This window comes from Narcine bancroftii, chromosome 7, assembly GCF_036971445.1.
Source record: "Narcine bancroftii isolate sNarBan1 chromosome 7, sNarBan1.hap1, whole genome shotgun sequence".
Taxonomy (NCBI): domain Eukaryota; kingdom Metazoa; phylum Chordata; class Chondrichthyes; order Torpediniformes; family Narcinidae; genus Narcine; species Narcine bancroftii.
The window spans coordinates 74,453,861-74,467,351 of NC_091475.1; the positions used below are offsets into that span (position 1 = coordinate 74,453,861).

Sequence of the window (13,491 nt, forward strand, 5' to 3'; positions counted from 1 at the left end):
ATAAATAATAAGAGGTGTTGGATTAGTGCCTAATGGTTTATATGCAAAAAAAGGGTAAAAGAAAACATCAACAGACTGTTAAAAAACTACATTTTCCAAAATTGTCTGAGCCTACTTGTTTACAAGAAGCCAGGACTCAGCGTAGAATGGATCCAGAGGAAGTCGTACAGAGTTCGGCATTGAAACTCCATTTTAAGCCGGTGAGGCTCTCTGAAGGTCGCACTCAACAGCTTTCAGAACAAAGGGCTGGACGGGTGCCAGTATTTTACACAACGGCCACTGTGAGTGCTGTTACTGAGACTTTGACAGTTGAATCAGTTGGGGCGCCACCAGCTGGAGAGTTAAAGAGCTGTCATTCGACTGCTACAGTGGTGGCGCTGCAAAATGCATCTTCAATTACAACGGTTTTTCCAGACATCGATTCAGTGAAGATGATTAAAGAGATTTGGCTTAAAGATAACCCTGATCTTCAGTCTCCTGGCATTGCTGGGGGGACTTTGAGAGGGATTTTTATACGAAGTCAAACTGCTAGAAAAGATACTAAATTAAGGGAAGGGACAGAAGATCCCGTGGTCTCTAAGGAACAACAAGATCCCATTATGCCTGAATCTACTTCTGTTGAAATGTCTGTTAAGGATCTTGAAGATAAGATATATTCTGTATCGAGTCACTTAGCTAATTTTGTGAACCTGTTTATTTCCAAGATTAATGCGATGGCGGAAGTCATTAATGGAGCTTTTAAGCTTGAAACGATTGAAAGATTTGAAATGTGTGATCAAGGTTTAGTCGATGCACAGGATCAACTGTAAGATGAAAATAGAATAATTGAAACATTGCAGATCCAAAATAAAAATTTAGCAAAAAAAGGTTGATTATTTGGAGAATCAATCTAGACGAAACAACGTGAAAATTGTTGGTTTGCCAGAAGGCATAGAAGGACCAGAACCAAGAAAATTTTTTACTGAATGGATTCCACGAGTGTTAGGACAGGATAAATTCCCCGAAGGTTTAATACTGGAATGTGCTTATAGAGTTTTAAGAAGAAAATCTTTTTCAGGACAGAATCCAAGATCTGTTTTGATCCATTGTTTAAACTATTGTGACAGAGAAACAATTTTACGTACAGCTATTAGAAATGCCCAGCAAAATAGATCTCCTTTGATGGTTCAGAATAATCCTGTTTTCTTCTATCAAGATTTGAGTCAAGAAATTATGTTTCAACGAAGCGAATTTAATTCTGTGAAAGAACGGTTGTGGAAAAAAAGAGATAAGGCAACATTCAGGTATTCTGCGGTACTGAAGATTTTTTAGGATGGAAATTAGCCAAAGTTCTTTGACAATCCTAAAGAGGTTATGGACTTTGCTCAGTCTCTACCAATCATGCAGTTTCAGGAACGATGTAGTCCTTCAAGGTCTCCAAAGAGAGTAGAGATGTAAGGTGGGATCCAGATTTTTAAAAGAAATGGAAGCAATGGTGACCGAAGTGGTAACGTTGATTTAAAAAAATAAATCTTTTATCTTTTTTTTTGAGAAGAGTTTAAATAGTTTAAATAATGATGATAGTTTAATGAAATTGGAGTTGGGAGAGGGAACTGGGTGGGCACTAGTTTCCAGAAGTCATCAGCTACCCGTGAGTTATCTCACACCCAATATTTTGGGGGAGTTACCGCTTTGGGCGGTTTAAACAGGAGGAGGTAGTTGTGACCTCCGACCTGTTTTTTTTTCTTTTTAATTTATGGGTTAAGAAGTGAAGGTTTTTTTTATTATTTTTTTAAAATAAATATTTTTTTTAACTCTTTTTGTTTTCTGATTGTAATTGAGAGGGAATTAGGAGGTTTTTTTCTCTGCTGTTTTTTCTCTATTTTTTGGGGGGGTTCTCTTTTTTCTTTCTTTTTTAAGAGGATGATGTCACAGAAGATAATAAGTCAAAAATTGAGGATGTTGAATTAGATGAAGAGGAAGATGAGGAGAAAGGTGATAAGAAGAAAAAGAAGAAAATTAAGTACAAATACATTGAGGGAGAAGAGTTTAATAAAATTAAGTTAATTTCGATAGAGAATTTTGAAGATGTTATAAATGAAGAATATGGAGAATTTTATAAGAGTTTGAACTTTTATTTTCTTTTTTTTCTTTTTTTATATAAGGGGAGGGGAAGGGAATAAAAAGTTTATCTGATTGTTTTTCTAAGGGATGTTTTTGATCTCTCGATGAATTATAGAGGAAACTTGGTATTAATGGAAAATTCTGTATTTATGTATTATTAATTATGATTTTTTTTGTATAACATATGTGGTAGATATATGATTTTAATATTTGAACTTAGTTTTAATGTGGATTTCATTTGTTAAATACATGTATTATGTTTGATTTAAATATATGTTTAAGGGTATTATTTTAGTATTGATTTTTTTGTTGTTAGTAATTTTTTTTGTTGTTAAGTTTATTATTTCTTTAAATGTAATTTTTATTTTATTCATGTCATAAAATTTTAAATAAAGTTTAAAAAAAAAATGAGGCACACTACATGGGCAACTTTGGAATTACTCTGACTACATCAGGTCCTTAGACTAATTCTGAATTCCGCACCACCTTGTGAAGCGATATTGACTCTACCTCACCGCCAACATCTTTAATCAAAATTGTCTCCCCTGTGTTACTCCTTTGATCAAGAATTAAAACTTTTTCCAACAGTGACTGAGCAGCCCCAGTATCTCTAAGAATTTTAACTGGAACCTGTGATTCTCCCTCCTTTACAGAAACCAAGCCCTCTGACACAAAAGGTTTAAAAACACCCAGGACATCATATCTACTTAAATTCAACTGTCTGAATACATGCTTCTGGTAAAACCTCCTTTTCTCATCTCTTTTTCAATACTAGGCAATTCGCAATAACGTGACCAGGTTTCTTACAAAAATGACATACAAATGTAGAAGTTCTGTCCTTTCCCACCTTACCTTTATCTTTTCTCTGAACATTCTCTCCAGACTTAATTTCAGGCTTACTAATCTATTCCGCATTAACACTCTGAACAGGCTTACTAATCTATTCCACATTAATTCTCTGAAAATACCTACTATTCTGAAATGTATTTTTGTGAATTAGGGCAAATCTGTCTGCTAATCTAGTCATTTGCCACCACATCTCCACGTCTCCCTCATCCAATCATTATTTATTCATTTTGAGACACACCAACGGTCAAAACATACAGATATTTTCCAGAGCAAAATCCATACAAGATTGATGCCATGTTTTTACAAAACTCCTCAATTTTTGTCTATATACTTCTGGAACAAACTCATAAGCTTTCAATACTGCTTGTTTAACAGTATCATAATTTGCCACTTTCTGTAGTCAAGCTAGAGTATACAATTTGTGCTTTTCCTTTCAACACACTTTTTTCTTTTGGCCATTTTGAGCTCTCAGCAACCTTTCCAAAAAGCTGAAAATATGTATCTATATCTCCGCTCCATCCTCAACATCCATTGGAGCGCTTACACCCCTAACGTCGAAGTACTCGAGATGGCAGAGGTCGACAGCATCGAGTCCACGCTGCTGAAGATCCAGCTGCGCTGGATGGGTCACGTCTCCAGAATGGAGGACCATCGCCTTCCCAAGATCGTGTTATATGGCGAGCTCTCCACTGGCCACCGTGACAGAGGTGCACCAAAGAAAAGGTACAAGGACTGCCTAAAGAAATCTCTTGGTGCCTGCCACATTGACCACCGCCAGTGGGCTGATAACGCCTCAAACCGTGCATCTTGGCGCCTCACAGTTTGGCGGGCAGCAACCTCCTTTGAAGAAGACCGCAGAGCCCACCTCACTGACAAAAGGCAAAGGAGGAAAAACCCAACACCCAACCCCAACCAACCAATTTTCCCTTGCAACCGCTGCAATCGTGCCTGCCTGTCCCGCATCGGACTTGTCAGCCACAAACGAGCCTGCAGCTGACGTGGACTTTTTACCCCCTCCATAAATCTTCATCCGCGAAGCCAAGCCAAAGAAGATCTCCCTCATCAAAAGGAGAAACTAGATGTACCTGCCTACTAGCCAAAAACCTCTCCCGTGGAGTTACAGCCTCAATCCTCTTACATCCCCATCTCAATTTTTAACTTCTCTAATTGAAACCATCTGTCCCTCTCAATCTTTTCCAAGTCATATTTTGTATTTCATCATCCTCCCTCCATTTTGAAGCTCCCTCTAACTCATATTGTTGTCTTTGCACTCAAAATTCCATTTCTCTCTTTCTTCTTCCACCTTCAATTTCTCCAATTCCAATTGCAACTCAAAAGATCTATCCTTCGGAAAATTATCTAAGACTTTCTCAACAAATTTTCCCTCACCATTATAATATTTCACTATAATCCTCTGTATTTGTATTTTCCTCATCCAATTCTTGACTTCAGTCAGCTTTAATGCCTTAGAAATAACTATCAATTCCTCTTTTCTCTTTTTCTACAGCTCTTTAGGTGATGGTTGTGACACAAATGTATCAATATCCATTGCAGCTGTTTATCCACACAACTCTTTAAATTAGCTTGGAAAAAAAATCAATTAATTAATAAATAAATGAAAACTCCAATTCTCAATCTGAAAGGACGAGGCCCCATAAAATGTTACGATCCCAGAGGACCCCAAAGCCCAGCAGCAATAGATATTCACCAAGACAAATGGTTACTTAAACAAAAGTTGCTTTAAATTATCTTTAAACATGAAAACAGAATCACACTTTAACTTATCACTATTAACTTAACTAACCTAACTTAACCCCCTTGTAATTCTAAGTGCACATGTATGTAATGCGTATGTAAGTTCAGAAAAGTTATTTGATTCACAGTCCCACCTCACTTCTCATTCATCCAAGTTCACTGGTTGCAGCCAATTCTTATACTGTGCACAGAATTTAACATTTTTAAAGCTCACCAGGCTTTAGTGCTTGAAAGGTAAATGGTTACCACTCAGGAAGGTGCTTGTCGGTTTTCAGAGATAGATTTGTTGTTCACTAGAAAACTGATTCCTTTTTAATCAGCCACTTCAGTGTCTTGCCAAAGAAACTTGCCCCCTCAGGGTTCTCCAGATGATCACCTCTTTCTTTCAGGTCACAACAGAGTTCTTTTTTGTTTCCCTTATTCCAAGCGAAACATTAGACTGCCAGTCCTCTCCACTTACATGAGCCACAAGGCCTTTGACCAGGGCGAACTATGCATTCACAACCCATCTTCCAAATGGGGTTTCCACAAGCTTGCCAACTTGTCCTGTTCTGTCTGTCTGTCTGTCTGTCTGTCTCTCTCTCACACACACACACACACACACACACACACACACACACACACACACACACACACACACACACACACACACACACACACACACACACACACACACACAGAGAAATACTGGAGCTTTGCTAATGCTAGACATATCAGCTCCACAGCTTTTGCAAGAGTTTGGTCGAGTGCCCAAGAGACTTTACTAATGGATTACTGTTTACAAAAAGGCAACAGATGAAAGAGCTTGTCAAAGCTACCTTCTGTCTGGAAGAAAACTTGCTGTTCTAAGAGGGTCATGCCATTTTGCAAGCAGAGAGAGCAAAACAGGCTTTCTCTCTCAGAGAGAGAGAGAGAGAGAGAGAGAAAGAGATCACTTCTACAGTGTTACAGCAGAAAGAACAGCTGGGACTGGAACAGGACAAGCTGGAAAGCTTGTGGAAAACCCCAATAATCAGAGGAAATTATGGGTACAATTATATCATTCTCTCAAAGTGTTATTTCAGGTAGAAGAGATGGGGAAGAAGGTCCATGGTGTGATTGCCCTCATCAGCCATGGCACAAGGCACAATAGTCAGCCCACAGAGAGTTGTGGGTGCCTGGAATGCCTTGCCGGAGATAGTGGTGAAGGCTGTAACAGACACCTTTAGACAGGCACATGGATGAAAGAAGAATAGAGAGTTATCGGTTAGGGAGGATTTCGTACTTTTTTTTAGGATGGAATATTTGGGCCAGCACAACAATGAGGATTGAAGGGCCTGCACTGTGCTACATTGTTCTATGTTAAATATTCTCTGAATACTTTCCCATGCTAGCACATCCTTTCTCAAATAAGGCACCCAAAACTGCACACAGTACTCCAAGTGAGGTCTCAGCAGCACCCTATAGAGTCACAACAATACATCCCTGCTCTTGTACGCTATTCCTCTAGAAATGAATGCCGACATTGCATTCACTTCCTTCATCAATGACTCAAACTGGAGCTTAACTTTTAGGGTATCCTGCACAAGGACTCACAGGTCCCTTTGCACCTCTGAATTTTTACATTTGTCCCATCTAAATAATAGTCTGCCATTTATTTCTTGTACCAACATCTGCCATCTCAATGCCCATTCTCCGAATGTATCCAAGTCTCTCTGCTGTCTCTCCGTGTCCTCAGCACCACCAACCCTATCATCCATTTTGGTGTGATCCGCATATTTAGACACAAAACTTGATATTCCATTATTCAAATCACATACTGTATATACAACATAAAAAGAAGCGGCCCACACTGACCCCTGCTGAACACCACGACTAAGGGCAATCAACCCAAATAGGATTGCTTTATTCCCACTCTGTGTTTCTTGTCTATTATCTACCCATGCTATTAACCTTCTTGTAATTCCAGGTGCTCTCATTTTGTTAAGCAGCCTTGTATGTGGCACCTGGTCGAAGACCTTTTGAAAGTCCAAGTACAAACCATTCACTGCTTCTCCCCTGTCTATCCTGTTTGTTATCTCCTCAAAAAATTGTACTAAGTGTGTCAGGCTTAATTTTCTTTCAAGGCAACCATGTTGACTTGGACCCATTTTGTATCTCTCGGTACTCTGTAACCTCATCTTTGAAAATCGACTCCAACAACTGACGTCAGACTAATAGGTCTATAGTTTCCTTTCTGCTGCCTCCTTCCCCTCTTAAAGAGCAGTCTGACATTAACAGTTTGCCAGTCCTCTGGAACCATGCCAGAATCCTTTGATTGCTGGAAGATCTCTGCAGCAACCTCCTTCAGAATTCAAGGGTGCATTCCATCCCATCTGAGAGACTTATCTATTCTTTAACTTCCAAAGTACCTTCTCCTTCATGAGCTTGACAGCCCTCACTTCACTTCCCAGAGATCTTCAGAGACCAGTAAGCAACTACTGTCTTCTACCATAAAGACTGATGCAAAATATTCATTCAGTTCCACTGCCATCTCCTTGTCTCTCATTACAGTCTCTCCAGCATCATTTTCTAACAGTACTATGTCTACACTTGTCTCTCATTTGTTCTTCTTAAACTTAAAAAATATTTCAGTATCTTCTTCAATATTGTTTGCTAACCTCCTTTCATAATTTCTCTTTTCCTTCGTAACCACCTTCTTAGTTGCCTTCTCTAAATTTTTTTAAGTTTCCCAATCCTCTATCATCCCAGCAATTTTTGCTTCCCTATACGCCTTCTCTTTTGCTTTTACTTTGGCTTTAACATCCATCATCAGTCATAATTCTCTCATTTTCCCATTCAAAACTTTATTTCCCTTTGGTATGTATAGTATGGAGACCTGTCTTGTACTTGCCTCATTTTCTGCAGGAACTGTTCACATTAAACATCCAAAGCTCCCTTTTGTACAAAACAATATCAATCTATGTCTATTTATTTATTTATTTATTTATTTATAACCTGTTTGTATATTTATTTATTTATGTGTTTATTTGTTAGATAAAATTCTTGTCCTGCATATGTATTGTTTGTCTGTATGTGTGTTATGTCTGGTGGTGTGTCTGAATGTTTTAGCACTAAGGACCGGTGAAGACTATTTTGTCGGATTGTATTTATACAGTAAGGTGAAATAAACCTGACTTCAACTCCAGACAATGCTGATCTGCTGACTTCCTTAATGCTGTGCTTTTCCAATCGATTTTGGATAGACCCTCTGTCATGTAATTTCCTTTACTCCACTGAAATATCGGCACATCGGACTTCACCCTCTCCTTTCCAAATTTCACAATTAACTCAATCATATTGCAATCACTGCTTTAAGCTCTCTAATCACCTCAGTTTCATTTGATAGTACCCAATCCAAAACAGCCAATCCCCTGGTGGGCTCATCAATATGCTGCTCCAAGAACACATCCTGTAGCCTTTCCACAAACTAACCCTCCTGGGATCCTGTACTGATCTAACTTTCCCAATCTACTTGCATGTTAAAATTCCCCAGGTAAAATTGTCCTTCTAATATGCCTCTTTTATTTCCAGTTGTATTTCCTAGTCCACAGCCCAAAACTGCCATTGGGGTCTGTAATGGAGGATTAAAACCATGTACCCAGATGCTTTTTGCTTATGTGGAACTGACGACACTGGGTCCACACGCAGGTCACCTTACTTTCAGGATTAGCAGATGTAATTAAACTCAGCCATGGGGAGTTATCTGAAGATACACTTTGAAATGGAATTCCACCGTGAGGCCCAGGGAAAGCAGTTGTCAAATACGACACTCTGAAATTGACGTATTGGTCACAACCTGTCTTGCTCAAGAAGTTTTAATAAGTCTTTGTATCTACGAGATAAACCAGGATATTATAGCATCCTGCTCCATAATAATTAATCTTTTTTAATTGTAGAATAGTATGCTCAGCTTTGATTTTGACTGACAAATGTTAGAGGGAGTAGGCGCATGATTAATTGTTTTTGGGGTATATAAGCCTGTGGTCCTGCTGCTGAAGTTTAGATTCTCCGAGGGGTGGGAACATCCCTTGTCAAGAAGGAAGAACAGCCAGAGTCCAAGCAACGTCCCGGTCGGGGGAGGTGGAGAAGCTGCTACCAGCGCCCTGACAACCTACTACAAGTGTGCAGTCGTTGCCTCGCTTCGGCAGTTGGGACCAGTCCAAGCGTTGATAAGTATAGTTGGGAAGGGCTTGCATATTGTAGTGTGAAATCAGCTTTTGAATTAGTAATAAACATTTGTATAAACTGAACTGCTCTCGGTGTGTGTGTCTATTTTCTTTCGGTAGCTCAAACACTGTGACCAATCTAAAATGAACAAAATGAGAGGTATAAGTTTACCCAAGACAATTGGCGCAGCGAGCAGGGTTGGTCTCAAGATGTTTCGCCGAAAGAAAGAGGTGAGCCCTGAGCAGTTCTTGATTCCTGGATGGACTTCCAAAGACGATGGGTTTGGCATGTTGGCCAATACCCTGTCTTTGTTGGGACCACCCATTAGTTGGGATGAGAAGTTAGACTCATCAAGTGCACCTCTGGGAGAGCGGGTTGCCACTCTCCTTCGAGAAAGTAAATTTCCTGATAAAAAGGGAATGCTGACGAATGGTTTTTGGTTGCTGGCCACAGCATTACGCCACTCCGTTCAGCGTGAAGCAGAATTAATTCAAAGAGAAGTAGAATCTCAGTGCAAAAGAAAGCAATTAGAGGAGGAGCTAGAAGTCCTGCGACAATGCTGTTCCATGATGAGCGAGATTGTTCGCACCAGTCAGGACAGAGCCAAAGAATGGGAAGATAAGCATGTCCAAATGATTTGCCGTAATATTAAACTCCGGCAGCAGCTCTGTGCAGATAAGGAAAGGCATGGAGTAGAACCCGATCCATATCGTATTCATGCCATGATAAGGAATGGTAACGATCCTGATGTAATTGAGGATTGGGATGGGAATATCTGGAATGACAATGGTAATAATGCAGATACTCCTCAGCATGTGTCTAACATACTACCCTCTCCATCTGCTGTTCACGCCCGCCCTATAAGGCAGCAGATTTCCCAAACAGACAGAAGGGGGGATGATGTAAGGGTAGAGATGGAAGGGATAGATACCCCGGTTTCCCATGTGGACCCAGGGGAAAATACCCAAACCCCTGCTTATGCTCTATGGCCTACTCCCTCTGTTGGATGGCCTCCACCTCCTCCCCTAGACTGGGTGGAGGACCCTGTGAGTCAAAGTGGGAACAGGGGTCAGAAGGAGTCAATGATCCGTGATTTCTCTGTAAAAGAGCTGGCTGCCATTGGAGATCGATTTAGGCAAAAAGCAGGGGAACATCATCCCCAGCTGCTGAGTCCTCCTGGCCCAGCTGTGCTTTCTGCTCCCACTGCTGCTTCTATCGAGCTGGCTTCTCCTGCTCCAGTTACTCATGATGAGGTAAAACAATGGGTTAAACAGGCTCTTAAAGATAACAATAGCATGTGGTCCTGGAAGCCCCCGAACCCTTCTGAAGCCTCAAGGTGTGGGCAGGATTCCCGTGTCTACTCCATCGAGACACGGCGCACACACGGGGATCCGCGGCCCTACATACCGTTAACAATCCACTGGGGTGGGGGTAATGATCGCCAATACTTGGCTTTGGTCGACACCGGTGCAGAGCACTCGGTGATTCCTGGTAATCCCGACCTCTGGACTAGACCGGCCTTTCAAATAGAGGGGTTGGGAGGAGCGGTCACCCTGGCAAAGGAAATAAAAGTCTGTGCCATGGTGGGTGATAGCCCTTCCCCTGTCTGGTTACATGCCCTGGTGGCTGCTACTGACGAGTGTATCCTGGGTATTAATATGTTGGCCGGTATGGCCCTTAATACTAGCCAAGGGGGATTTGAATTTGGAATTCGAACTATTACAAAAAAACTAGTAGTGGGTCAGGTTAAGTGGGATCCTGTGATGGTGCCAGCCCCCATGAAACCAGTGTGCATTCCACAATATCGTCTCCCTGGGGGGCAGGAAGAGATTACTGCCACCATCGATGCTCTGCAAGAAGAAGGGGTAGTGAGGCCCGCAACGTCGCCCTTTAATAGCCCTGTTTGGCCGGTCCAGAAGCCAGATGGCTCCTGGAGAATGACAGTTGATTATCGTTTTTTGAACAAACATGCCCCACCACTTGCTTCAGCAGTTCCGGACATTGTCACCCTTATTGAAAACATTGCTACTGGGAACTCAGGAACATGGTATGCTGTCATTGATCTCTCTAACGCCTTCTTCAGTATTCTTATAGCTGAGGATTCACAGGATCAGTTCGCCTTTACCTGGAAGGGGCGCCAGTATACCTTCATCCACCTTCCAGTATCGCCTTCCCTCTCAATTCACCATTATATTGATGATGTGGCCTCCTGGAGCCTCTGGCAGAAACAAGAGGGTCGCCGAGTCCCACTGGGATTCTGGTCACGTACCATGCCCGAGGCTGCCACTCGTTATTCTGTTTTTGAACAACAGTTACTAGCCTGTTACTGGGCCCTGCTAGAGACTGAAAGAATGACAGGTGATGCAGATGTTCAATTGCGACCTGCACTTCCTATAATGAATTGGGTCCTGGCTAATGATGCTAATCTAAAGATCGGGCGGGCTCAGCAGTCTTCTATTGTTAAATGGAAGTGGTATATTCAGAGTCATGCGACCAGAGGGCCTGAAGGGGTGGGCCACGTACACGAACAAGTGGCTTACCATCCCAGGTCAGGAACTCACTTATCGGAGGAGGGGGATGGTGGCTCCAGTCAGTATGCTGAGTTGAAGGCAGTCACTTTACCACTAGATCCCCATGATCACCCTCTTCGCCTGTTTACTGATTCCTGGGCTTTGGCTAATGGACTTGTGGTATGGATGCCTGATTTGCAAAAGAACAACTGGATGATACATGACCGCCCAGTATGGGGCAAAGAGTTGTGGCAGCTGTTGTGGGATGCTTCCCACCATCGTGAGATAACCGTTTATCACGTTGATGCCCATACCAATATGGCGACTAACATGGCTCAACATAATGCAGTAGCAGATCAGCTTGCCACTATCAGCTGTGCTGATACCGTCCCCCTGGCTCGATGGGCACATGAACAGAGTGGTCATTTGGGGGAGAAGGGATCAGCTATGTGGTCCCGTACACATGCTTTATCCGTCCATCAGGATGATGTCCGCATGGTCGTACGTACATGCCCAGAATGTCAGCTTGTGAAGTTCCATACCATTCCACCTGGTCCACATGGCCGAATAAAATGGGGTGCTCACTCAGCTGCGGTCTGGCAAATTGATTACATAGGCCCCATGCTAGACTGTATGGGTAAATATTATATCCTAGTAATGGTTGACACCTTTTCGGGCCTGGTTTTTACTTTTCCCACCAAGACGGCTGACCAAGCTAGCACTATCCAAGGACTAAACCATTTGATTTATCGTTATGATGTTCCAGAGGAGATTCACTCTGATAATGGCTCGCACTTCTCCAGGAAAGCAATCTGTGATTGGGCAAATGACAACGGTATTTTATGGATCCACCATATTCCTTATTACCCGCAGGCTGCCGGGTTAGTTGAACAAATGAACGGCTTACTGAAGGAACAAATTCGTTTGGAAACATCACTGGGGACCCAGAAGGGATGGTGCCATGTGCTGCAGCAGGCAGTCGACAATTTGAATCATCGCCCTTTAAAAGGAGGTACACCTTTCCACCGACTTCTTCACGCTCCTGAATTACAGCCTATTCCAGAGGAAAAACAGTCATTGCCCCCCATCCCCGAACTAGAGAATGTTGGACAAAAGGTATGGGTGGCACCACCAGGTAGTGGCCCTCCTGTAAAAGGGGAAATAGTGACACCTGCCCAGGGTAACACTCGGTGGGTAGCTATTGAGGGACAGGATGATTTAGTCTGTTTAAACACTGAACGCTTATGGTATCGTGAGTGACATGTGTCAGCCTTCTTTGTTCCAGGTTCTCCATTTTACACTCCTGGTGATCTGGCTTAACAGCTGCTTTGATGCCAGCAATTGGATTTGTAATGTCGAGGACGTTCCAAGGGAGTTACCCGTGGGAAACACGGTCCGATGCATTACACCAAGGAAGTCCTCGGTCACCAGCCTCAAGTGCAGCTTATATAAATATGTTATTGTTCAGCATGTTTCAAAATCTGTTCGTGAGCTCCAGTACCTGGGTATTGTGGCCAACAAGGATAATTTGAGCCTTGGTTGGAATCCTTTCTCATGGCTAACTGCTACATTTGGGGGGGTGGGCCACACTATCCTCCGTTGGTGGCTCGCGTCATTGCTTATCTTTGTAATTGTTGTTTTGATTTCTCTTTTTTCGCTCCCTCTGTACTCAAATACTGGTTAGGCCTCGCAAATGACAGATTGTGACCAAGGGGTGGGATGTAATGGAGGATTAAAACCATGTACCCAGATGCTTTTTGCTTATGTGGAACTGACGACACTGGGTCCACACGCAGGTCACCTTACTTTCAGGATTAGCAGATGTAATTAAACTCAGCCATGGGGAGTTATCTGAAGATACACTTTGAAATGGAATTCCACCGTGAGGCCCAGGGAAAGCAGTTGTCAAATACGACACTCTGAAATTGACGTATTGGTCACAACCTGTCTTGCTCAAGAAGTTTTAATAAGTCTTTGTATCTACGAGATAAACCAGGATATTATAGCATCCTGCTCCATAATAATTAATCTTTTTTAATTGTAGAATAGTATGCTCAGCTTTGATTTTGACTGACAAATGTTAGAG

The 13,491-nt window shown here is 42.0% G+C and overlaps 1 protein-coding gene across 2 annotated transcripts; it reads left to right on the plus strand.

Moving 5' to 3' along the window:
* Positions 1–9,018: 9,018 nt before the first annotated feature.
* LOC138739011 (uncharacterized) lies at positions 9,019–13,491 on the plus strand. 2 transcript variants are annotated; one of them, XR_011341953.1, is made up of 2 exons: positions 9,019–9,125; positions 12,691–12,711. XR_011341953.1 is itself a non-coding variant. In XM_069890333.1 (2 exons), exons 1-2 carry the CDS (start codon positions 10,191–10,193, stop codon positions 12,723–12,725), a joined length of 2,262 nt encoding a protein of 753 aa, XP_069746434.1. In that variant the 5' UTR covers positions 10,184–10,190; the 3' UTR covers positions 12,726–13,491. The 2 variants fall into 2 exon arrangements, 1 of the variants encoding a protein (XP_069746434.1); XM_069890333.1 differs by lacking the exon at positions 9,019–9,125 and adding an exon at positions 10,184–12,417 and having other exon boundaries at positions 12,691–13,491.

Coding starts and splice junctions, on each gene's coding strand:
- LOC138739011 (XM_069890333.1), top strand. CDS start 10,191: ATGTGGTCCTGGAAGCCCCCGAACCCTTCTGAAGCCTCAAGGTGTGGG. Junction 12,418..12,690: donor TCATCGCCCTTTAAAAGGAG/GTACACCTTTCC, acceptor TCTTTGTTCCAG/GTTCTCCATTTTACACTCCT.